Source organism: Mus musculus, chromosome 9, assembly GCF_000001635.26.
Source record: "Mus musculus strain C57BL/6J chromosome 9, GRCm38.p6 C57BL/6J".
Taxonomy (NCBI): domain Eukaryota; kingdom Metazoa; phylum Chordata; class Mammalia; order Rodentia; family Muridae; genus Mus; species Mus musculus.
In genome coordinates this window covers 6,365,268-6,391,115 of record NC_000075.6, presented here as the reverse complement: position 1 = coordinate 6,391,115, position 25,848 = coordinate 6,365,268, and the positions used below count along the sequence as shown (strand labels likewise).

Genomic DNA, 25,848 nt, shown 5'->3' with positions numbered 1-25,848 from the left:
AGGAAAAATCTACCAATAAAACATTGCACTTCCTAACATTTATACACCAAATATGAGGCACCCAAGTTCATAAAAAGCTACTACAGCTTAAACCACTTATTGATCCTACACTGCGATAGTGGGTAACTACAATATCCTACTCTAATCAATAGATAGACAAATGACATCCTAATGAAAACTGAACAGACAAATGTTGGCACTAAATGATGGCATAAAACAAATGGACACATCAGATATTTTCAGAACATTTCACCCAAATACAAATGAGTAAACATGATTCTTACCAGCTAATGGAATTTTCCCCCAAACAGATGACATACTTGGATGCAAATAAATAAATGCAAGAAAATTGAAGCAATCCTCTGCATTCTATCTGACCACCATGGATTAAAGGTAGATATCTAAACCAACAAAAACAGCAAATACCTTACACACTCATAGAGCCTAAACAAGTCACCACTGAATGAAAATGGGTTAAGGTAAAAATTAAGAATAAAATAAAAAAACCTGTTAGAATTGGAAGAAAATGAAAACAGAACATGCTCAAACTTACAGGACACAATAAAGGTGATTCTAAGAGGCTGGTTCACAGCACACACACACACACACACACACACACACACACACAAATCAGAGAGATCTCATATAAACTTAGCACCTGAAAACTCTATAATAACAGCAAAAACAACAAAAGAAGTCACACCAAAAATCTGGGGCTAAAAAAGTGGCTCAGCAGTTAAGAGCACTGGCTGCTTTTTCAGAGCACCTAGCCTCTGGGTTGGTCTCATCTTCCAGAACCCACTTAGCAGCTCAAAACTTTCTATAACTCCAGGTTGATAGCATGTGACAAACCTCACACAGACATACAAGCAGGCAGAGCACCAATGCACACAAAATAAAGGTAAACAAATTTTAAAAACTAAGAAGTATCAATGAAACAAATACATGGTTCTTTGAAAAAGTTAATAAGATGGGGAAATCCTTAGCCTAATTGATTAAAAGGTAGAAAATGAGACAATATACACTGAGGAAATACAGAGAATCTTAAGATTGTTCTTTAAAACCCTATACTTGATCAAACTTAAATAGATCTACAATCCCCAGTAAAATAAAATCAGTGATTAAAAATTTACCAATCACAAAAGAGATCTGGTTAATTAGGAGGAATTCTATCTGACTTCCAAAGGAGGCTCAGTACTAATATCTTTTAAATTATTATACAAAATAAAAACAGAAGGAACATTACCTAATTATGCTTACAAATTATACTTACAAAGCCACAATTTCCCTGATGCCTAAACTATACAAAGACCTAGCTAAGAAAGAAAATTACATATTTGCTTGTAAATTGAACACGTAAACACATCAAAAATACTATTCACCATCATCAAGCAGGCAAGCATTTCAGAGATGCAGGAGTGGTTCAACTATGGTAATTTAATAAATATAATCCACCATATAAACAAACGGAAAGTCAAAAACAACATAATCATCCTGTAGATTCAGCAAGTCTTTGACAAAAATCTAATACCTTTTCATGATTAAGGTCCTGGAGACATTAAGGATAAAAGGGACATGCCTAAAAATCACAAAGGCAATTTATAGCAAGCCCAAAGTACAATGTCCACTTAAATACAGGGAAACTCAAAGCATTTCACTGAAAATCAGGAACAAGATACAGTTGTCCACTCTTTCTATTCCTATTCAATATAATACTTGACATTTTGGCTAGAGTAATAAGAAAACATGAACAAGGGAGTACAAGTGGAAAGGGAATAAGTCAAAGTATCTTTATTTTCAGTTTCATATGAGAACACAAGAATCCCAGAACAGCTAAAACACTCCTGAATAATAAAATAACTGATAGACATATCACCATATCTTATGTAATTGTACTAATAAAAATAGCTTGATATTGCTATAAACAGACACTTTGAGCTATGGAATTGAGTTGAAGACAAAGACATAAATCCACATGTCCACAAACACCTGTGGTTTCTTTGTGTGTGTGTGTGTGTTTTGTTTTTTGTTTTGTTTTGTTTTGTTTTAAATAAAGAAGACAGAAATACACAATGGAACAAAGATAGCACCTTCAACAAATAGTGCTGGTCAAATTGGATGTCTGCATGTAGAAGAATCAAAATAGATCCATACTTATCACTGTGGACTAAACTCAACTCCAAATGGATCAAAGACCTCAAGAGAAACCAGATATACTGAACATAATGGAAAAGAAAGTGGGGAATAAATTTGGACAAAGTGGCAGAGTGAGTAAAGCTTTTTTTCCAACTATATACATCCGATAGAATGTACAAAGAACTCAATAAATTAAGAAAACAAAGACATCAAGGGGACATCAAGACATCAAGAAACAAATATCACAATTTCTAAAAATGAGGTATAAATATAATGGAATTCTTTTTAAAATTTAATCCTTTATTTGTTTGTTTATTTGTTTATTTATTTATTTTTACATACCAGATTTTATTCCCCTCCTGGTCCATCCTTTGACCACATCCCATATCTCCTCCCTGCCCCTGTTTTCATGAGAATGTACCCACTATGCACTCCCGACCCCACCAGACCTCTAAACTACCTGAGGCCTCCAGTCTCTTAAAAGTTAGGTGAATCTTTTCTGATTGAACCCAGACCCAGGAGTCCTCTGCTGTATATGTGTTGGGGACATCATATCAGCTGGTGTATGCTGCCTGTTTGGTGGTCCAGTGTTTGAGAGATCTTGGGGGTCCAAATTAATTGAGACTGCTTGTCCTCCTATAGGGTCACCCTCCTCCTCAGCTTCTTCCAGCTTTTCTGTAATTCAATCACACAGTGGCCATCAGCTTCTGTCCATTGGTTGGGTGCAAATATCTGCAACTGACACTTTTAGCTGTTTTGGGGTCTTTCAGAGGGTAGTCATGATAGGTCCCTTTTTGTGAGTGCTCCATAAACTTAGTAATAGTGTCAGGCCTTGGGACCTTGAGCTGGATTCCACTTTGGGTCTGTTGCTGGACCTTCTTTTCCTCAGGGTCCTCTCCATTTCCATCTCTCCAGTTCTTTCAGACAAGAAAGATGGGTCAGAGATTTGACTGTCAGATGGCAATCCCCTCCCACATTTGATGCTCTGTCTTTCTGCTTGAGGTCAGCTCTATAAGTTCCTTTTCCCTACTTTTGGGCATTTCATCTAAGGTTCCTCCCTTTGATCCCGAGAGTCTCTCAACTCCCAGTTGCAACTCTCTGGTGCATTATGGAAGAGCCCCCTAACATCCTTCCTCCAGAGGTTGCCTGTTTCCACTCTTTCTGGCCCTCAGGTCTTCAGTCCTTTTCCCTCACCCAATACTAGATCTGGTTCCCCTCTTACCCCCGACACCTGCCATCCCCAACCCCTTTCCACTATCCAGCCTTTCCAGGTCCATCCCTCCATTAACACTTGTGATTGCTGTCTTCTCCCTCTCAAGTGAGACTGAGGTGTCCTCACTTGGGCACTTCAGCTTGTTGAACATTTTGAGTTCTGTGGACTGTATCTTGGGTATTCTGTACTTTTTTTTGGTTACTATCTACTTATTAGTGAGTACATACCATGTATGTCCATTTGGGTCTGACTTATCTCACTCAGGATGATATTTTCTATTTCCATCCACTTTCATGCAAAACTCAGGACGTCCTTGTTCTTAATAGCTGAGTAGTATTCCATTGTGTAAATGAACCACATTTTCTGTATCCATTTTTCCATGGTGGGACATCTGGGTTATTTCTAGCTTCTGGCTATCACAAACAAGGCCGCTATGAACATAGTGAAACACATGCCCCTGTGGCATGGTGGAGCATCTTTTGTGTATATTCCTGAGAGTGGTATATCTGGATCTTCAGGTACATCTATTTCCAGTTTTCTGTGGAGCCTCCAGATTGATTTTCAGAGTGGTTGTACCAGTTTGCAATCTCACCAACAATGGAGGAGTATTCTTCTTTCTCCACATCCTTGCCAACATGTGTTGTCACCTGAGGTTTTGATCGAGTAAGGTGGAATCTCAGGGTCGTTTTGATTTGCATTTCTCTGATGATTTTGAACATTTCTTTAGGTGCTTCTCAGCCATTTGAGATTCCTTTGTTGTGAATTCTTGGTTTAGTTCTATACCCAATTTTTTAATTGGGTTGTTTGGCTTTTTGGTGGTTAGCTTCTTGAGTTCTTTATATATTTTAGATATTAGCCCTCTATCAGATGTGGGGTTAGTGAAGATTTTTCCCCAATCTGTAGGTTTCTGATTTGTCTTATTGATTATGTCCTTTGTCTTACAGAAGCTTTCTAGTTCAATGAGGTCCCATTTATCAATTCTTGATCTTAGAGTTTGAGCAACTGGAGTTCTGTTTAAGAAATTTTCCCCTGTGCCAATGAGTTCAAGGCTCTTTCCCACTTTCTCTTCTGTTAGATTCAGTGCATCTGGTTTTATGTTGATGTCCTTGATCCACTTGGACTTGAGCTTTGTGCAAAGTGACAAATATGGGTCTACTTTCATTTTTCTACATACAGACAAATAGGCCAGAACCATTTATTGAAGATGCTTTCATTTTTCCCAAATATTTTTTGGCTACTTTGTCAAGGATTAAGTGTGTGGTTTTATTTTTGGGTCTTCAATTCTGTTCCAGTGATCAATGTGTCTGTCTCTGTACCAATATCATGGAGTTTTTATCACTATTGCTCTGTAGTAAATCTTGAAGTCATTTTTTTTATTGTTAAAAATCGTTTTTGCTATTCAGGTTTTTTTGCCTTTCCAGATGAATTTGAAAAGTGTTCTTTCCATGTATATGAAGAATTGAGTTGGGATTTTAATGGGGATTGCATTGAATCTATCGATTGCCTTTGGTAGGATGGCCATTGTTACTATATTAATTCTGCCATCCATGAGCATGGGTGATATCTCCATTTTCTAAGATATTCTTCTACTTCTTTCTTGAGAGACTTGAAGTTATTGTCATGCAGGTCTTTGACATGTTTGGTTAGAGTTACCCCGAAATATTTTTATGTTATTTGTGGCTATTGTGAAAGTGGTTGTTTCCCTAATTTGTTTCTTACCCTGTTTATCATATGTATAAAGGAAGGCTACTGATTTACTTGAGTTAATTTTATATCTGGGCACTTTGCTGAAGTTCTTTATCAGCTGGGGAAGTTGTCTGGTAGAATTTTTGGAGTTGCTTATGTATATTATCATAGTATCTGAAAATATTGATACCTTTATTTATTTGTTGCCAATTTGTATCCCCGTGATCTATTTTTCTTGTCTTATTGTTCTAGCTAGCACTTCAAGTACTTTATTGAATAGATATGGGGATACTGGGCATCCTTTTCTTGTCCCTGATTTCAGTGGGAATGCTTCAAGTATCTCTCTATTTAATTTGATATTGGCTATTGGTTTGCAGTAAATTTCTTTTATTATGTTTAGGTATGGGCCTTGAATTCCTGATATTACTCAAACTATTCCATAAAATAAAATAGAAGAAACACTATATAATTCATTCAATGAAGCCACAATTTGTATTATACCTAAACCACACAAGGACCCAACCAAAAAAGAGAACTTCAGACCAATCTTGCTTATGAATATCAATGCAAAATTACTCAATAAAATTTTTGCAAACCAAATCCAAGACATGTCAAAAATAATATTCAATACAGTCAAACATGCTTCATCCCAGAGATGCAATGTTGGTTTAATATAGGAAAATCCATTCACGTAATCCACTATATAAACAAATTCAAAGAAAAAATTACATGGTAATCTCCTTAGATACAGAAAAAGCATTTGACAAAATACATCACCCCTTCATATTAAAAAGAAGAATTCTTAAAAGAGGAAACTTAAATGGTTTAAATCACTTAAAGAGATTCTTGGCCATGAGGGGAATGCATATTCACACTATTTTGAGATTTCCTATACCACTCAGAGTAGCCACAATCGATAACACAAATAGCAGCAAATGCTGGTGAGGATGTGGAATAAGGGGAACACTCATCCACTAGTTATTACAGTACAAAATTGTACAGCCACTACATAAAGAAGAATTTTAGTTTCTCAGGATGTCAGGAATTAATTGTTATCTTTCAAGATTCTGCTGTACCACTCTTATGTCTATACCAAAAGGAACCTTCATGCTACAGAAGTACTTTTTCAACCATAGTCACTGATGCTTTATTCACAATAGCCGAACATTGGAAACAACTTAGATGTCTATAAACAGATGAAGTGATAAAGCAAATGTGGTACATTTACACAATGGAATATTACTCAGCAATTAATAATCATGAAATTCATAGGCAAATGGATAGAACTAGAAAAACATCCTGAATGAGGTAACTCAGACACAGGAAGACAAATATGCTATGTATTCAATTATATGTGGATGTGAGCTATTAAGTCATTGATATCAAGCTACAATCTGAATAACCACAGAGGTTACATAGAGAGTAAGAGACTGGCAGGAGTGATGCATCTCCATAGGAAGGGCAAATAGAATAGATGAAAGGATTGTGGAGACAAGAAAGGTGAAGCTGGAATGGAAGGATCACATGTAAACAGAAGAAAAAGGAGGATGGAGTATGAGGGTGAGAATATGGGTAGGGACAGCTAAAACTAAAGGCCATTTGAGGGGTGTAGTGATTTGAATGAAAATGGATGGCCCCTAAGGCTCATAGGGATTGGGGACTATTAGGAAGTGTGGCCTTGTCAGAGTAGGTATGGCATTGATGGAGCAAGTGTGTCACTGTGGGTGGGCTTTGAGGTCTCAAATTCTCAAGCCTGGCTAGCATGTCTTAGTCTCTTCCTGTTCCCCGAAGATCAAGGTGTAGAATTCTCAGCTTCTCTAGTACCACATCTGCCTGCATTCGACCATGCTTTTCTCCATGATGATAATGGTCTAAGCCTTTGAACTGTAAGCCAGCCTTCCTTAAATGTTTTCTGTGTAAGAGTTGCTATTATAAACAATGAATTTATGAAATTCTTAGGCAAATGGATGGATTGGAGGATATCATCCTGAGTGAGGTAACCCAGTTACAAAAGAACACACATGATATGCACTCACTGATATGTGGATATTAGCCCAGAAATGTAGAATACCCAAGATACAATTTGCAAAACACATGAATTCAAGAAGCAGCAAGGCCAAAATGTGGATACATCTCTTAGAATGGGGAACAAAATACCCATGGGAGGAGTTACAGAGACAAAGTTTGGAGCTGAGATGGAAGGAAGGACCATCCAGAGACTGCCCCACCCGGGGATCCATCCCATAAACAACCACTAAACCCAGACACTATTGCATGTGTCAGCAAGATTTTACTGACAGGACCCTGATATAGCTATCTCTTATGAGGCTATGCCAGTGCCTGGCAAATACAGAAGTGGATGCTCACAGTCATCTATTGGATGGAATACAGGGCCCCAAATGAAGGAGCTAGAGAAAGTACCCAAGGAGCTAAAGGGGTCTGCTACCCTATAGGAGGAACTACAATATGAACTAACCAGTACTTGTGTCTTTAGACCAGAGCTAGTGTCTCTAGTTGCATATGTAGCAGAGGATGGCCTTGTCGGCCATTGGTGGGATGAGAGGCCCTTGGTCTTGCAGGGATTATATGCCTCAGTAGAGGGGAATGCCAGGGCCAGGAAGCTGGAGTGGGTGGGTTGGGGAGCAGGATGGGAGGAGGGTATAAGGGACTTTTGGGATAGAATTTGAAATGTAAATGAAGAAAATAATTTTAAAAAAAGAGTTGCTGTGGTCATGGTGTCTCTTCATAGCAATAAATCCTCAACTTGGATAAAGGGTTTTATGGAAATCTAATTCAGTAGAAGCCTCCTAAAACATATATTGTGATCTAAATGAATTTTCCAAATAGTGTGGAGACAATGCCCTAACTGGACATCTCTTGTCACCAAATAAAGCCTCTTGAATCAAGAACGAGTTATATCTTATCACATTGTTAGACAAAGGATTCTTATAGGAATCCCCAAACCAATCAAGCTATCAATTGCCAATGCTATTGGTTGCTATTTACAAACTGATTGTCAGGGCCTATTGCTGTAGAGAACACCTATAAAACTCATTGACCATAAAACGTCAAGCTGGTGCCTATCTAGTCCCTTCACCCATCTGACTAGTGTTCATGGTATTGGAAGGTACTCTATTTGATTCAAAGGAGAAAGGTAAATAGCAACTCAGCTGCAAACCATTAAATCTTCAATGGTGACCTGAATGCAAGATGTGGTAGTGTAATAGTGGCACAAAACTTGTGCAAGTTGTTTAACAATATATGATTGTATTTATGTCTACTCTATGAGATAGAACCTATACCTGACCACACTTGAGTGGTCAAGAATCTAAGACTATATATCCTTTTCCTTTTCCTTTTCCTTTTCCTTTTCCTTTTCCTTTTCCTTTCCCTTTCCCTTTCCTCTTTCCTCCTTCCCCTTCCCCTTTTCCTTCCCCTTCCCCTTTTCCTTCCCCTTCCCCTTTTCCTTCCCCTTTTCCTTTTCCTTTCCTTTCCTTTCCTTTCCTTTCCTTTCCTTTCCTTTCCTTTCCTTTCCTTTCCTTTCCTTTCTCTCTCTCCCCTCTCCCCTCTGAAAACCCCCCATCCCATCCCTCCTCCCCCTTCTCATCAACCCACCCACCCCTACTTCCCTGTCCTGGCATTCCTCTACACTGGGGTATCAAGTTTTCACAGAACCAAGGGCCTTGTTTCCCTTTGATGAGTGACAATGCCATCTTCTGCTGGAGCCATGGGCACCTCTATATGTACTCTTTGGTTGATGGTTTAGTCCCTGGGAGCTCTGGGGGTTACTGGTTGGTTCATGTTGGTGTTCCTCCTATGGGGCTGTAAACCCCTTCAGCTCTTTGGGTACTTTCTCTAGCTCCTCCACTGGGGACCCTGTCTCAGTCCAATGGTTGGTTGAGAGCATCCACGTCTGTATTTGTCAGGCACTGGCAGAGCCTCTCAGGAGAGAGCTATATCAGGCTCCTGCTAGCAAGCATTTGTTGTCATCCACAATAGTGTCTGGGTTTGGCGATTGTATATGGAATGGATCCCCAGGTACAACAGTCTCTGGATGGTCCTTCCTTCAGTGTCTGTTCCACATTTTGTCTCTGTATCTCCTCCCATGGGTATTTGTTCCCCTTTTTAAGAAGGACCAAAGTATCCACACTTTGGTGTTCCTTCTTCTTGAGCTTCATGTCGTCTGTGAATTGTATCTTGGGTATTCTGGGCTTCTGGGCTAATATCCACTTATCAGTGAATGCATATCATGTGTGTTCTTTTGTGATTGGGTTACCTCACACAGAATGATATTTTCTAGTTCCATCCATTTGCCTATGAATTTCATAAATTCATTGTTTTAACAGCTGAGTAGTACTCCATTGTGTAAATGTACCAAATGTTCTGTATTCATTCCTCTGTTGAGGGACATCTGTGTTCTTTCCAACATCTGGCTATTATAAACAAGGCTGCTATGAACATAGTGGAGCATGTGTCCTTATTACAAATTGGAACAACTTCTGGGTATATGCCCAGGAGTGGGATTGCTGGATCTTCCGGTAGTACTATGTCCAGTTTTCTGAGAAACTGCCAAACTGATTTCTAGAGTGGTTGTACCAGCTTGCAATCCCACCAGCAATGGAAGAGTGTTCCTCATTTTCCACATCCTCACCAGCATCTGCTGTCAGCTGAGTTTTTGATTTTAGCCATTCTGACTAGTGTGAGGTAGAATCTCAGGGTTGTTTTGATTTCCATTACTATTCTTCTAAAGGAAAAAACAACATAATGACTCCTAATGGTCAGTGTCTTACTCAGCTGCCAGCATCATTGAAGCTTTTTCTTGCAGCAGGTGGGGACAAATACAGAGATCCAAAGTTAGACATGCACATTGACTGAGAGATCTTGTCACACTCAGCCCTAAATGGGACAGCCCTATCAAATATTTCATTTCAGTGCTCAAAGAACCCTACAGAGGAGGAAGCAGTAAGAGCGTAAGAGGGAATGGAGGGCACCAAGGAAACAAGTCTTTCTGAACACAGAATGACTGATGCACATACAATCACAGAGATTGTATGACAGCATACACAGGGCTTGTCACAGATGGCGTCTCAGTGTTGAGAAGAAAAGTGAACACACATTCCCATCCCTAACCTGGAGGCAACCTTTAGTTTATAACCACTTGCAAGTGAAAATTAAATTCTCCAAAGGAGTCTCACTGGGGAAATAAACCACTTTTAAGTGTAGGCCCTGTCCAGCAGTACATGGCCAATATGAAATGAACTCAAAGGCATCTTTAATGATTTTTTTTGTTTCATAATTTTGAGTCAAGGAATTCTTTTTTAAAAAACTGTATTGGTTCTTTGCATATACATTATTACTTCCATTTTATGTTTTTATAAGGTTCATGTGTGTTCGTGTATTTCTTGTCCATTTTCTTTGGCTCTTTTTCTTCTGTTTGTTTTGTTCTGTTCTGATTTGTTTGTTTTTGTTTTAACTTATTGTATTTTACTTAATTTTTTCATTGTTTCTTAGGTGCCTGTTTGTTTTCTAAGGAGAGACAGAAAGGGTGTGCATCTATATGGGAGGGGAGGTGGGGAGAAACTAGGTGGAATAGAAGGAGGAGAAACTGTAATTAGCACATATTGCATGAAAAAATCTATTTTCAAAAAAAGGAAAATATAATTACGGCAGCAAACAAACAAATGAGCAAACTCAACAACCCCCAAAATAAACAAAACAAAATAAAATTAAGGAAGCAGCTGTTTACCCAGTAATGTCTATTTTCATTTGACACATCTCAGGGTTCTTCTGTATTTGTAGACCTCTTCCTTGTTCACCCTGATCTTTACAAACAACAGAGTTGTGTGAATGTCAATAAAAGCAATGTATTTTAAATATTCTATTTTTCAGCATATTAGGTAGGCATGCCAATAAACAAAAATGCATTTTCTAGATTTTAGGAATGAGTACTAATCTGTACATTTTAATTCAATGTTATACCAGAAGATCCTTTGAAAATATGAGCCATTTGGACAACTGTCAAGTTAGTAGTGCAGGAAAACTGGACACATGTACATTTTAGGAGATGTAATTAAAATTCTTAGTGCATTTGTATTAAATGTTTTGCATATCATTTTCATGATGCTTCATATAAAATTCCAAGCTATCTAAATTTACTGTCTTACACAGTACTGCTTAATCTTTTCCCAGTGCCAAGCCCTTGGTTAACATATTATATTTCTGCTGGTAAAGTTCTTGTCATATAACACACACATTTCTGTACTTACTCTCTAAACCATCTGTACCTGTCAAGCTAGAAGCAAGGTTTCTCTAATCTCAGAAGCTGCTGTCATTTTGTCTCCAGCAGGGTGACAACAAAGACCAACCTGAAAGCAAGTGTTGTTGCATGAAAGAGAGCCCTCTTTATGGTCATGGTCTACATTCCTTAAGGGGGACAGATCAGAGCTGGTTTCTCTGAAAAGGCAGACCCATCAGCTGGGTGTCCACGCAGAAGTACAGGGAAGAGTGGGTAAGACAGAGATAAGGCTGTGATAAAGAGGATGGAATGCTCTTACTTAGATGGGCAACATCTTTACTGAAAGGCTGACTGGTGAACAAAACATAAGATCCAAGACTACCAGCAGAGAGAAGTATGAGCAATGGCTGCCTGAGTTATGAGGCAGACAGCACAGAGGCCTGTGGCCTCAGAGTAGGCACCTCCTCCTTTCAAAAAGCTCCAATTCTGCCACTCTCATTAGATGCATTTGTGAAAGTACCTTTATAATATTGTATAGCTTTTAAAGTTGCAATTCAGTACTAAATAATAGAGTAGTTTTGTTTAAAAGTAGGATTTATTTTTTTTATTAAGATAAGAGGCACATTACATTTCTCTAGCAAGTACTGTGAGAGGAAAACCTGAATGTTATTGATATGCCAAAAATAATAAAAGCCTCAAATTATGAAAGTTTTCTGCCCTATAAGACCATATTGAATGAAAGGCATTCTGGGTGAGAGAGCTATGCAGATCTGCGTATTGATTAGTTTGTTTTGAAATAAAATTTTTTCAATGGTTTATTTTCTATTCTTTTTCTTTTCATGGCAATGAAACATTTGCTTATTACACATTGTATGTTCAATAGATGACATATACCCAAGGGATTGGGCTTAATTAAATGCTCCGGGAAGAAAAGGCCACACAGGAGTACACATCCATTTACACTGCAGTTAATAAATAAAAAAAACAGATAAGGCTTTAATTGGTTATCACCACCTAGAAGGTTTATTGAAAAAACCCTCTAACATTTCATATGTACAGTTATGATTGATCTGTGCCCTTTACAAGTGAGTAAGATAATGTACATTTTGGTGTTTTTTATAGGAGCCATTGTTTCACAGGAAGCTTGCAAATTGGGCCTGGCTTACTTCTTATTGTTCTGTGGCATGCTTGACAACAATATACTATTTAATTTTAATAATCATTTAAGTAGAACTGGCAGGTAATTGACTGCATAGAACCTTTAGAATATATGTGTCAGTAAGCATAGATTTGTTGAGCACACAGCTGATAACTTGGCTTAGACAGCATCATCCTTAGCAATGTAAGTGTGTATAAGCTATTCATCTGACACCAGACCAAAGGGGCCTGTGCACAGATTCAGAAAAAAAAAACACTTTGTGCTCAGGGTAGTGTTAGACTCACCGAATAAATCAGTTTTCTTTTCTACTCTAAAGGCAGGAAGAAAAATATAGTTTCCTAGTAGCAGAACCAAGTTAACTTGACTTCAGGATTCCCTCCTAAACATTTTGTTTGGAGAACAATGAGCAACTTCCTGTTTCTGGACTCAATCTCTTTAGAAAAGATATAGAGGCACCACTGGGGAAACTTAACTCACTCCTAAAAATCAGAACAAAAAGCTTTCCAGTGGAACAGCAGGACCAAATCTGTGCCTCCACAACTTAGCTGGCTCTAGTTGTTTTGTTAATACATAAATATTTTAGGCTATAAATATTCCATGATAGCTTGTCTCATATAGCACAATATAAGTTTATGTGTATATATTGAAAAGATAGAAATGCAAGAGCAAAACACAGAAAAATTATTGGCACAGTTTAGAAGATTTTGACCCACTTTTAAATGTAGACCTTATCAAACAGCCCATTTGATTTCCAGTTATGTCAACATTTGCTTATTTCTGACTTTCTATCACCCAAGTCTTGCCATGACTACCATATTTAAAGGCTCATGTGTAATAAATATCATGTTCTTCCTGAAAACACTTGCTTTTCTGCAGACTTTAAAATAAAAAAAAAAATTCAAAAATTCTACAGCAACCTATTGCTTGCCTATTGAATATCTCTTGCCAATTATCACCACAAGTCCCTGAGCAATTCATTGAGAAGGGTGCTCAGTTACTTAGCTTGCATTGAGAAAATACATGGAAGAGGACTTAATGACTTGATTGACTTGATTGTTAAATATCCTGTATTACTTTGGCATAGTTGTGGAGACAGATAATAACTGTCCACATTGGTAGGTGAGTAGTACATCTCATGAAGAAAATATTTCAAAACTTGTTTTTATTGCCAGAAACTATGTATTTGTCTTCACATAATTAGATTTATTCACAGAAGAAAGTCTCATCTTTCATTTAATGGACAAGTGCCTTCTTTAAGTGAGCAAAATCTGATATATTTTGTCATACAAAGCTTTAGAATAAACTTACCTTTTGAATTTTTGAAAGATATTTTATATGCTTGACACATTCCCTTATTTTAGCAAAATATCAAGTAATATCATTTGCCTCTAGGGGACTTCAGTAAATATACTGAATAAAGTATTTAATCTATTTACATACATAGAGCTAGTCATGTATATAAGTATATATACATATCTTCACATACTATTGATAAGTGAATTCCTATGTTTATGTATATAGAAATTAATGATATTTGCTTCTTCTTGCCATGGCACTAACAAAGCAACATTTCCATATGCATTCATTGCACTGAGATTAGAAGCTTCTTAGGGTTTTTGTAACCTAAAGGTCCTTTCATAATCAAAGTACAGATGTGCATAGTGTTTTATCGAGGTGGTCTTGAGCTGCAGATACAGTCACATCGCTCATGATGATCCAGCTGGATATCAACAAGAGCCATATTCTTAGCTTTGCCCCTTCTCTTGAAATGTCCAGGCTCAAACTTCAATACCTACAATAAAGGATAAGAAGTATATTTCCTGTTAGAAAGCCCTTGGATTTAAGTCAGCCAAATGCCACTCACCCATTCCCCTTCTGGTAATGAGTGAGTAAACCCTTGGAAAGTTCAATGAGTGGAGTGAACTTGCTGTTGGAACAAGCACATGTAGATATTTCTTCAAATAACCGCTAACCATGCAACATGCAGGGGTCTACCCCTCCATGAATAATGCCCCTGCCTCACCTTTAGTAGGAAGATGACTTTAGGTCTCCTATCTTCTAGAATGCTGACAAAAATGTCTCTGTGATATACTTCCTATTTCCTTCTGCGTCTAAAGCTTTGCCTGAACCCAAGTGTCCAATGAACCCATTGCAGTGCAATAAAGGTTTGTTATACTTTGTTACCAAGGAATATTTTGGTCCTCACTGAAGATTACATGGGGGAACATACTTTAATATATGTATAACTTCCCATGGTATCCTCAGAGTTCTACACCATGAATTGTACTCTCACACAGTTCATTGCTCTCACAGTCATTGCTAAATGTGCTGGGTCTTATTCAAACCCAGAGCACATATTAGGAACAACTCTGCCCAGACTCCTCAGCACTGAGCATCCCTATCTAAAGTCTCCATTTACTTAGCCTTTAACTGTGTGGTTTCATAAGCTCTCCAGTGAGGCCAAGAGCAAACCATTGGTTCTATGCTCATTACATTGAGGGACCTGGAGTTGGTTTCAAAAAAATAATTCCCAAAATAAAAATAGAAGAATAAAAGACTATGGTCTCGTCAGTTCTGGTGACATTTTTATAGAAGATTGACTTATTATTTTCTATGATGTAATTATGTGTGCATAATTTGCATCACATATCTCCACATGAATTTTTATGTTCTCTCTGTTAAATGGATGGTAAACATTACTGCCAACATTGACTCTGTCCTAGACAGTAGACCCTGCTGTAAGTGGCTCTGCAAGTATGAGATTATTTTGATCTGGCTACAAGAATTATCGACACTCCGAGTTTAATCGACACATTAAAGAGAGGGATTAAGTTATTTGCTTAAACAGGAACATGGAGATAATTAGTAGGAGAAGCAGAAAGAAATAAACTTGAGGTGGTCTAAACAAGGTTCTTATCCTTTAAAGTTGATTCTGAAGAACATGTCCTAGTGAAGAAGATGGGAGTTGTTGCTTATGTGGAAAGATACAGAAAGATTTCTTTCTTTCACATGTTCTGTGTTCTAGTCTCCAGCAAACACAGGAGGCAAAGCAATACGGATGAGACAAGAGCAATATTACACAAAGGTTTTGTTCTTCAATGAAAATCTAAGTAATAAATACACGCTGGGATATGAACTCATCCTGCTCAGGACAGGAAATCTCTGCCATATTTGGAAGGAATATTTGGGACAGAACAGGAGTTGAGCCCAGTCTCACCGAAAATTTCTCTAATATATTTCCAGACTATCTGAATATAAACAGGGTTAGGGGGTCCTAGGAAGTGACATGATTTTTAAGAAGCTGAGTATCTCAGATGTGTTTGCTCAAAAAAGACCATTATCAAGAACAGGTGATTTTCAGTGGCAGGCACCTATAACACCAGTGCTCCATTTATTTGTTCTCCTATTTTATGGCAAAGAGAATGTTTGGGGATAAGTACGAAAGCCTGGTTTTTCAGCTGGTCCTCTGACTGTTGAGGGATTTTTCACCTGTATTTTATAGTAAGCTACAAGAGCACAGTATATATATGTGTGTTTTGCTGATAAGAAAAGAAAAAAATGAATTCTCAGACACTTTCCCCAGACAAGTCAGAAAAGCATTATTTGAACAAAGTGGAAATTGGACAGCTTTAGTGACTGATCACAACACTGATGTTCAAAGCTCTCAGATCATGTAATAGTCTTAAGTTCAGGTACATAGTATTGAAAGGATGAAGGAAGCAAGGCTGATTTCAGGGAGCATTGAAAGTTAAAAGAAAAATGAAAAGCTTTTATCAGAGAGAGCAAACTGGTGGGTTATGGGTTACCTGGCTACCTTTAAAGGTAAGGAACCGTTGAATTAATTACAGCAGCCAAAGGAGCTTGGTAATAGGTGCTACAACAAAATGCTTTCCCATTTTCCAAGCCATGATTCACAGCTGCAAGCATACACACAGAAATCAAAATCTGCTGAGGGGCAGCCAGCCATGGCTCAGCACCTATGGGAGAAAATGGAATTCCTGACTCCCTTTCATCGTCTGGAAAAAACACTTGAAGACAGGAACATAGACATCTACAGGAACAGTGATATACCTAGTTGATGGCGTTTACACCACAAAATCAGAGATGCTTATCTTTGTAAATTATCAGTGTCACAGTCACACAAGGTGGTTAACTATAGTCCTTTTCTTTGTTGTAAATAACCCAGCAAGTGAGTCACTGCTATAAGGATATTACACTAATAAAACAATGCCAGGCCAAAAAAAAAAAAGAAGCTCTCTGTTGAGTTGATCTCTTGTTTATTAGGAATCTAAAAAATGTTGTTTAAACCTTGTAACAGTTCTCAAGTTATTGGCTGGTACAGAAATACAAGTACATATCTCAGGGAAAATGCATTACATATACCTGAATCATTAAGACTTTAAAATTTTACCTAACTTCAAAGGCAGACAGTATTCAACAGAGATTCAGATTCTTAAGAAAAACAAACAAGCAAGTAAGGAAGCAAAAACATAAACAAATTCCTAGTTTTTTGCTTCTGTATTGGCTTCTTTCATAAGAAGTCGTTACGAATGTAGAGATGCAAGCATTCTAAGGACAGCAGTGAATTACTCTGAAATTCAAGTGTCTTAGGAAAGGTATTTGGAATAAGAATCTTTCCCTGGGTGACTCAGCAGAAGCTGAACAAGGAGTCATGTCTAAGACACAGAACAGCTAAAGAAAGAGAGCTGGGAAACAGGTTAAATGACACATAGAAGTTTAAAGGTGGCAAGAGACTTGAGTTACAGCAAGAGTTTAGAAAATGCTTATGGCCCAGAAAAGGTAACCTTGACATCTTGTAGATGTTTGTTTCAATTAAAAGCTTTATATGAATCACATTGGGAACCTTTAGATAATTAAATGGTAAAATCTTTTCAATAGCACCTTAGACACTGCATGCATATTTAGCCTCTCTGCTGCAGGAAAACATGGGAGCCAGCTTGTATGATGTTCTAGAATACCTTCAGGTGTTATTTATGGCTGAGAGAGGATTATGTTCCTTGCAGGTTTGCTATGGTTGTTCAAGAAGACTTCGTGTGAAGCTAAGTGGAGACAAAAACAGGGTTTACATATATAGCAGTATTGGAACAAAGAGTCCTTTTACTTGGTAAGTAACTGAGCAGGGATGGAAAGTAGTTATGGTACAGAACATTAGACCATTGGCTCTTAGAGTCCTGTCCACACTTGCCTTGTGGTTTACAGTCTCTGGATGCTGTTAATCACCCCACATTCCCACATGGAATTTTTTCCACATTGTTATTTTTGTCATTATGAAAATGATTGAACTCCATTTTTATCCAAGCTGACTATATACATGCAACACCACACACCAGATCTCTGTATTTCAGGGATAAATGAACACAAACGTCCTCTAGCCTACATACCACAATTAGATGCCAGTTTTTAATATAAACTTTTACAACAACATACAAAGAGGATCATTATGAAAGACCTTTATTCTTTTGTAATTGCTTGGCCCTTTAGCCACAAATTTCTTTATAATTTCCATAAGAGATTTTGAGGGGCAGGAAAGTGGAACAGTTGATGGCTATCATCATACTGACTTCTTAGAATCTTCAAATTGAAGGTTTCTCTAGGACTGAGGGATTTTCTTGGCTAGTGGGCAGCTGCTTCCTGGTTGGGCAGACATTGAACCTAGGTCTTTTTGTCCCTGTTTGGCTATTTTCCTGCTCTGGTTCTCTCTCACACAACAAGAGAACACTGCTCAACAGGAAGACGTACTTAAAGAAGAAACACAAAAATCCTAGAGTGCTCTCCATGCCTCAGAACCTCGGGATTACCTCGGGATCATTGCTGAGTGGAACATAACATCAGCTCCAAAGAATTGAGGAGGGTCTTGTGCCAGCAGGAACAGGGAAGGGGGAACCCCATCCGACCAGAGGCTGCAATCAGTTCAGATCAGGGCCAGACCCGCCATTATCTGCGTAAACCCTGCCGAGAGTGTCTAGGGCCCCAGAGAACTCTCCACACCTCAGGATCCCTAGCACATCCAGGACCTCGTGATCACCTGAGAGCAAATGGGCAAGAAAAGCAACAGAGCTTCTTGAATAGGGTCCCTCAAAGAATTACAGGAAAACACAACCAAACAGGGGATGAACAAAACCATCCAAGATCTAAAAATGGAAGTAGAAATAATGAAGAAAACCGAAAGGGAGACAACTCTGGAGATAGAAACCCTAGGAAAGAAATCGGGAAACATAGATGTGAGCCTCAGCAACAGAATACAAGAGATGGAAGAGAGATCTTAGGTGCAAAGATTCCATAGGGAACATGGACACAACAATCAAAGAAAATGCAAAATGCAAAAAGATCCTAACTCAAAACATACAGGAAATCTAGGACACAACGAAAAGACCAAACCTACAGATAATAGGAGCAGATGAAGTGCCAGGAAGTGGTGGCACACGCCTTTAATCCTACCACTTGAGAGGCAGATGCAGGCAGATTTCTGAGTTCCAGGACAGCCTGGTCTACAAAGTGAGTTCCAGGACAGCCAGGGCAATACAGAGAAACCCTGTCTCAAAAAACCAAAAAGAAAAAAAAAAATAGGGGTAGATGAGAATGAAGATTTTCAACTTAAAGGGCCAGGAAATGTCTTCAACAAAATTATAGAAGAAAACTTCCCTAACCTAAAGAAAGAGATGCCCATGAACATACAAGAAGCCTACAAAACTCCAAATAGACTGGACCAGAAAAGAAATTCCTCCTGACACATACTAATCAGAACAACAAACACACTAAATAAGGACAGAATATTAAAAGTAGTAAGGGAAAAAGGTCAAGTAACATATAAAGGCAGGCTTATTAGAATTACACCAGACTTCTCACCAGGGACTATGAAAACCAGAAGGTCCTGGACAGATGTTATACAGACACTAAGAGAACACAAATGCCAGCCCAGGATACTTTGCACAGCAAAGCTCTCAATTACCATAGATGGAGAAACCAAAGTATTCCATGACAAAACAAAATTCACACAATACCTTTCCACGAATCCAGCCCTTGAAAGGATAATAAAGGGGAAACACCAACACAAAGATGGAAACCATGCCCTAGAAAAAGCAAGAAAGTAATCCTTCAACAAAACTAAAAGAAGACAGCAGCAGGAATAGAATCCTAACTTTAACAACAAAAACAACAGGAGGCAACAATTACTTTTCTTTGATTTTTCTTAGCATCAAGGGGCTCAATTCCCAAATAAAAATACATAGAGTAATAGACTGGCTACAAAAACAGGACCCAACATTTTTCTGCTTACAGGAAGCCTACCCCAGGGACAAAGAAAGAATCTAACTCAGAGTAAAAGGCTGGAAAACAATTTTCCAAGCAAATTGTCCAAAGAAACAAGCTGGAGTAGCCATACAAATATCGAATAAAATTGACTTCCAACCCAGTTATCAAAAAAGACGAGGAGGGGAACTTCATACTCATCAAAGGTAAAATCTACCAAGATGAACTCTCAATTCTAAATATCTATGCTCCAAATGCAAGGGCAGCCACATTCATTAAAGAAACTTTAGTAAAGCTTAAAGCACACATTGCACCTCATACAATAATAGTGGGAGACTTCAACACCCCACTCTCAGCAATGGACAGATCCTGGAAACAGGAACTAAACAGAGACACATGGACACTAACAGAAGTTATGAAACCAATGGATTTAGCAGATATTTACAGAATATTTTATCCTAAAATAAAAGGATATACCTTCTTCTCAGCACCCCATGGTACCTCCTCCAAAACTGACCATATGATCTGTCATAAAACAGGCCTCAACAGATACAAAAATATTGAAATTATCCCATGCAACCTATCAAATCACCACAGACTAAGGCGAATCTTCAGAAACAGCATAAATTATAGAAAGCCAACATTCACAGGGAAACTGAACAACAATCTACTCAATATCTTGGTCAAGGAAGAAATAAAGAAACAAATTAAAGACTTTTTAGAGTTTAATGAAAATGAAGCCACAACATACCCAAACTTTTGGGACAAAATGAAAGCAGTCCTAAGAGGAACTCACTCTTAGCTCTGGGTGCCTCCAAAAAGAAACTAGAGAGAGCATACACTAGCAGCTTGACAGCACACCTAGAAACTCTAGAACAAAAGGAAGCAAATTAACCCAAGAGGAGTACACTACAGGAAATAATCAAACTTAGGGCTGAAATCAACCAAGTGGAAACAAAAAACTATTCAAAGAATCAACCAAACCAGGAGCTGGTTCTTTGAGAAAATCAACAAGATAGATAGCCAGACTAACTCGAGGGCACAGGGACAGAATCCTAATTAACAATATCAGAAATGAAAAAGGAGACATAACAACAGATTCTGTGGAAATCCAAAACATCATCAGATCCTACTACAAAAACCAGAAAACCTAGATGAAATGGACAAACTCCTAGACAGATTCTAGGTACCAAAGTTAAATCAGGATCAGGTTAGTGATCTTAACATTCCTATTTTCCCTAAGGAAATAGAAGCAGTCATTAAAAGTCTCTCAACGAAAAAAAAAAAAAAAAAAAGCCCAGGACCAGATGGGTTTAGTATATTGTTCTATCAGACCTTCAAAGAAGACCTAATTCCAACTCTCCTCAAACTATTCCACGAAATAGAAACAGAAGGTTCTCTACCCAATTTATTCTATGCAGCCACAATTACTCTGATACCTAAACCATACAAAGATTCAACAAGGAAAGCAACGACTTCAGATCAATTTTCCTTGTGAATATCGATGCAAAAATACTCAGTAAAATCCTCACAAACCGAATCCAAGAACACATCAAAATGATCATCCATCTTGACCAAGTAGGCTTCATCCAGGGATGCAGGGATGGTTTAATATACAGAAATCCATCAACATAAGCCACTATATAAAAAACTCAAAGAAAAAAATCACATGATCATTTCCTTAGATGCCGAGAAAGCATTTGACAAAATCCAACACCCCTTCATGATAAAAGTCATGGAAAGATCAGGAATTCAAGGTCCATACCTAAAAATAATAAAAGCAATATACAGCAATCCAGTAGACAACATCAAACTAAATGGAGAGAAACAGGAGCTATCCCACTAAAATCAGGGACTAGACAAGGCTGCCCACTTTCTCCCTCTCTATTAAATATAGTACTTGAAGTCCTAGTCTGAGCAATTAGAAAACCAAAGGAGATTAAAGGAATACAAATTGGAAAGGAAGAAATCAAAATATCACTATTTGCCGATGATATTATAGTATATATAAATGAGCTTAAAAATAACACCTGAGAACTCCTAAACCTGATAAACACCTTCAGTGCAGTACCTGGATATAAAATTAACTGAAACAAATCAGTGGACTTTCTCTACACAAAGGATAAACAGGATGAGAAAGAAATTAGGGAAACAGCACCTTTCACAATCATCACAAAAAATATAAAATAAATTCTTGTGACTCTAAGGAAGTGAAAGATCTGTATGATAAGAGCTTCAAGTCTCTGAAGAAAGAAATTGAAGAGCTCAGAAGATGGAAAGATCTCCCATGCTCATGAATTGGTAGGATTAATATAAGAAAAATGACTATCTTGCAGAAAGCAATCTACAGATTCAATGTAATCCCTATCAAAATTTCAATTCTTCACTGAGTTAGAATTTGCAAATTCTTCTGGAATAACAAAAAACCTAGGATAGCAAAAACTGTTCTCAACAATAAAAGAATCACGATGCCTGACCTCAACCTGTACTACAGAGCAATTGTGATAAAAACTGCACGATACTGGTACAGTGACAGACAGGTAGATAATTGGAATATAATTGAAGACCCAGAAATGAACCCACACACCTATGCTCACTTGATCTTTGACAAGGGAGCTAAAACCATCCAATGGAAAAAAGACTGCATTTTCAACAAATGGTGCTGGCACAACTGGCAGTTATCATGTAGAAGAATGCAGATTGATCCATTCTTATCTCTTTGTACAAAGGTCAAGTCTAAGTGGATCAAAGACCTCCACATAAAACCAGAGACACTGAAATTTATAGAGGAGATGGTGGGGAAAAGCCTCGACGATATGGGCACAGGGGAAATATTCCTAAACAGAACAGCAATGGCCTGTGCTGTAAGACCAAGAATCAACAAAGGAGACCTCATAAAATTGCAGAGCTTCTGTAGAGCAAAATATACTATTAAGAAGACAAAAAGGCCAACAACAGATTGGGAAAGGATCTTTACCTATCCTAAATCTTATAGGGAACTAATATCCAATATATATAAACAACTCAAGAAGCTAGACTCCAGAATATCAAATAACCCCATTAAAAATGGGTACAGAGCTAAACAAAGAATTCTGAACTGAGCAATACGGAATGGCTGAGAAACACCTGAAAAAAATGTTCAACATCCTTAATCGTCAGGGAAATGCAAATCAAAACAAGCCTGAGATTCCACCCCACACCAGTCAGACTGGCTAGGATCAAAAATTCAGGTGACAGCAGATGCTGGTGAGGATGTGGAGAAAGAAGAACACTCCTCCATTGCTGGTGGAATTGCAAGCTGGTACAACCACTCTGGAAATCAGTCTGGTGGTTCCTCAGAAAATTGGACATAGTACTACCAGAGGATCCAGCAATACCTCTCCTGGGCATATATCCAGAAGATACCCCAACTGGTAAGAAGGACACATGCTCCACTATGTTCATAGCAGCCTTATTTATAATAGCCAGAAGCTGGAAAGAACCCAGATGCCCCTCAACAGAGGAATGGATACAGAAAATGTGGTACATTTACACAATGGAGTACTACTCAGCAATTAAAAACAATGAATTTATGAAATTCTTAGGCAAATGGATGTATCCGGAGGATATCATCTTAAGTGAGGTAACCCAATCACAAAAGAAGTCACTTGATATGCACTCAGTGATAAGTGGATATTAGCCCAGAAACCTAGAATACCTAAGATACAATTTCCAAAACACAAGAAAATCAAGAAGAGGGAAGACCAACATGTGGATACTTCATTACACTCTAGAATAGGGAATAAAATACCGATGGAAGGCGTTGCACAGACAAAGTTTGGAGCTAAGACGAAAGGATGGACCATCCAGAGACTGCCCCACCCGGGGGTCCATCCCATAATCAGCCACCAAGTGTAGACATTATTGCATGTGCCAGCATGATTTTGCTGAAAGGACCCTGATATAGCTGTCTCCTGTGAGTCTATGCCAGTGCTTGGCATATACTGAAGTGGCTACACACAGTCATCTATAGGATAGAACACAGGGCCCCCAATGGAGGAGCTAGCGAAAGTACCCAAGGAACTGAAGGGGTCTGCAACCTTATAGGTGCAACAACAATATGAACTAATCAGTACTCCAGAGCTCGTGTCTCTAGCTGCATATGTAGCAGAAGATGGCCTATTTGGCCAGCATTGGGAAGAAAGACCTTGTTCTTGCAAACTTTATATGCCCCAGTACAGGGGAATGCCAGGGCCAAGAAATGAGAGTGTTTGGGTAGGGGAGCAGGGCAGGGAGGAGGGTATAGGGTACTCTTGGGATGGCATTTGAAATGTAAATGAAGAAAATATCTAATAATAAAAAAAGAAAATTCAGTTTCCCTGCATTCTGCACATGTCAGGTGCTTGAAGTCATAAGTTGCCTGGAACTCTTGCTCTCAGTCTCACCTTAGGCTATGCCAATATGCAGTTCATGGTATTAAGTTCTATAGGACAGTGCAGGCAGCTAAGCTAGTATGTGATGATTGGTTTTAATCAATTTGCCATACACTAAAATCAATAAGTTGGGATTGTAAACTGAGGAACTATTTTGATTGCCTGAGTTGACTTGTGAAGACTCACCCCAAATACTTTCATTAGCATCTTAGACTAAGTGTTTGTCTCCCTTGACATCTCTATTGTGTTGCTAATTATTTAATGGCCATCAGAACCAGCATTTCCATTTGCAGGTTTGAACCAAGGTCATTTGTTCTCTAGGAAGCTCCAGGTGTCTGGTGCCATTTTATGATGACTGAGGCAAGCCGTGCAAACATACACTAACATTCTCTCTCTCTCTCTCCCCCTCCCTCCCTCCCTCTCCCTCTCCCCCTCCCTCTCTCCCTCCTCCCCCTCCCTCCCCCTCCCTCCCTCTCCCCACCCTGTCTCTCTTTCTCTCTCTCTCTCTCTCTCTCTCTCTCTCTCACACACACACACACACACACACACACACACACTTCTGTCAGTTTTGTTCCTCTAGAGAACCTTTATTGATACAGCATCACAATATTATCAGTAGAATAGGGGAAAGCAGAGAAAATAAATAAATTTATCTTCTTTCTCTGAAGTTTTTTGACTGTTGACTCAATGTCTGTAGCCTAAAATCTAAACAATGGTAGTCACTGTTTATTATGAAGGGGAGAACCAAAATAGTATTGTTAAATTATTATTATTATTATTAACTATTAATTCAAAGTACTGGAATTGAATGTAGGATCTGACATTTGAGTGAATTATAGCTCCAGCCATGATCCTTATTTTTTTTAAGAGTCACTACCTGAATTATCTTTTGGAAGGACTGAAGTCATTGGACAGACACTCACAGCTATTTCTTGTGAAATAAGTTATAACCTTCCTGAAGCAGAATGAGAAACCCTCACTTGAACCCCAAATTCTGATGAAAAGAGTGACCTTCATGTGAGGTGTGTACAAAGGGACAGAGGAGGAGCATGGCCTCACACTCCCCAACTTTATCAGAATGGGCTCACAGTCCTCCACCACTTCATTACTACACAGAACTCCACTCAGGCTGATCTGTTTGTTGGGGTCTTCATTACTTTGTAATGGGTCCTGTGTCATATAAAACATCTCAAATATATATGGATTTTTGCTATCATTCTTTTATTTGGGAAGCATCAGCCACAAACTCAGAAAGAGAAGAAAGAATTATTTTGTTCTAATCTTACACGCTGTTCAAAGATGGCTATGAGAAATGCTAGAAAAGAACCTGAACCAAAAATCAATAAAACTAAAAAAATATTTTTATTAGCATTTTTATTTATTTATCTATCTATCTATTTATTTATTTACTTGTGTATGTGTGTGTTGTGTGCCTATGTACATCCAAATGTACATAGATGATAAAGGAGGACCTCTCATGTCCTGGTCTGTCCCTGCTGCCATATTATCTTGAACCAGGGTCTCTCTCTGAACATGGAGCTGGGTTGGCAGATGAAAAGTTCCAGTTATTCCTCACCCTTTGCATCTCTTCCTGTCACAGTGATGGTGTTACAGACATATGTGGTCAAATCCAGGTTTTATGTGGGTGCCAGGGATTTGAACTCAGATCCTCAGGATTGCTTGTCATTTATGATCATCCATTAACCCATTTCCCTAGCATCTGGAGTTTGAAAGCAGA

At 38.3% G+C, this 25,848-nt stretch overlaps 1 protein-coding gene across 4 annotated transcripts in view; it reads right to left on the bottom strand.

Moving 5' to 3' along the window:
- The window catches only part of Pdgfd (platelet-derived growth factor, D polypeptide), a 365,922-nt gene that overhangs the window by 143,169 nt on the left and 196,905 nt on the right, over positions 1–25,848 (bottom strand). For 3 of the 4 annotated variants that reach the window (NM_027924.3, NM_001357398.1, NM_001357397.1), the window contains one exon: positions 12,271–14,221. The exons of the other annotated variant lie outside the window; for it this stretch is intronic. In NM_027924.3, coding sequence (NP_082200.1) covers positions 14,096–14,221 — 126 coding nt within the window. In that variant the 3' untranslated portion in view covers positions 12,271–14,095. Of the gene's footprint in view, positions 1–12,270; positions 14,222–25,848 lie in introns of those variants that run through there. 4 annotated transcript variants of the gene reach the window in all.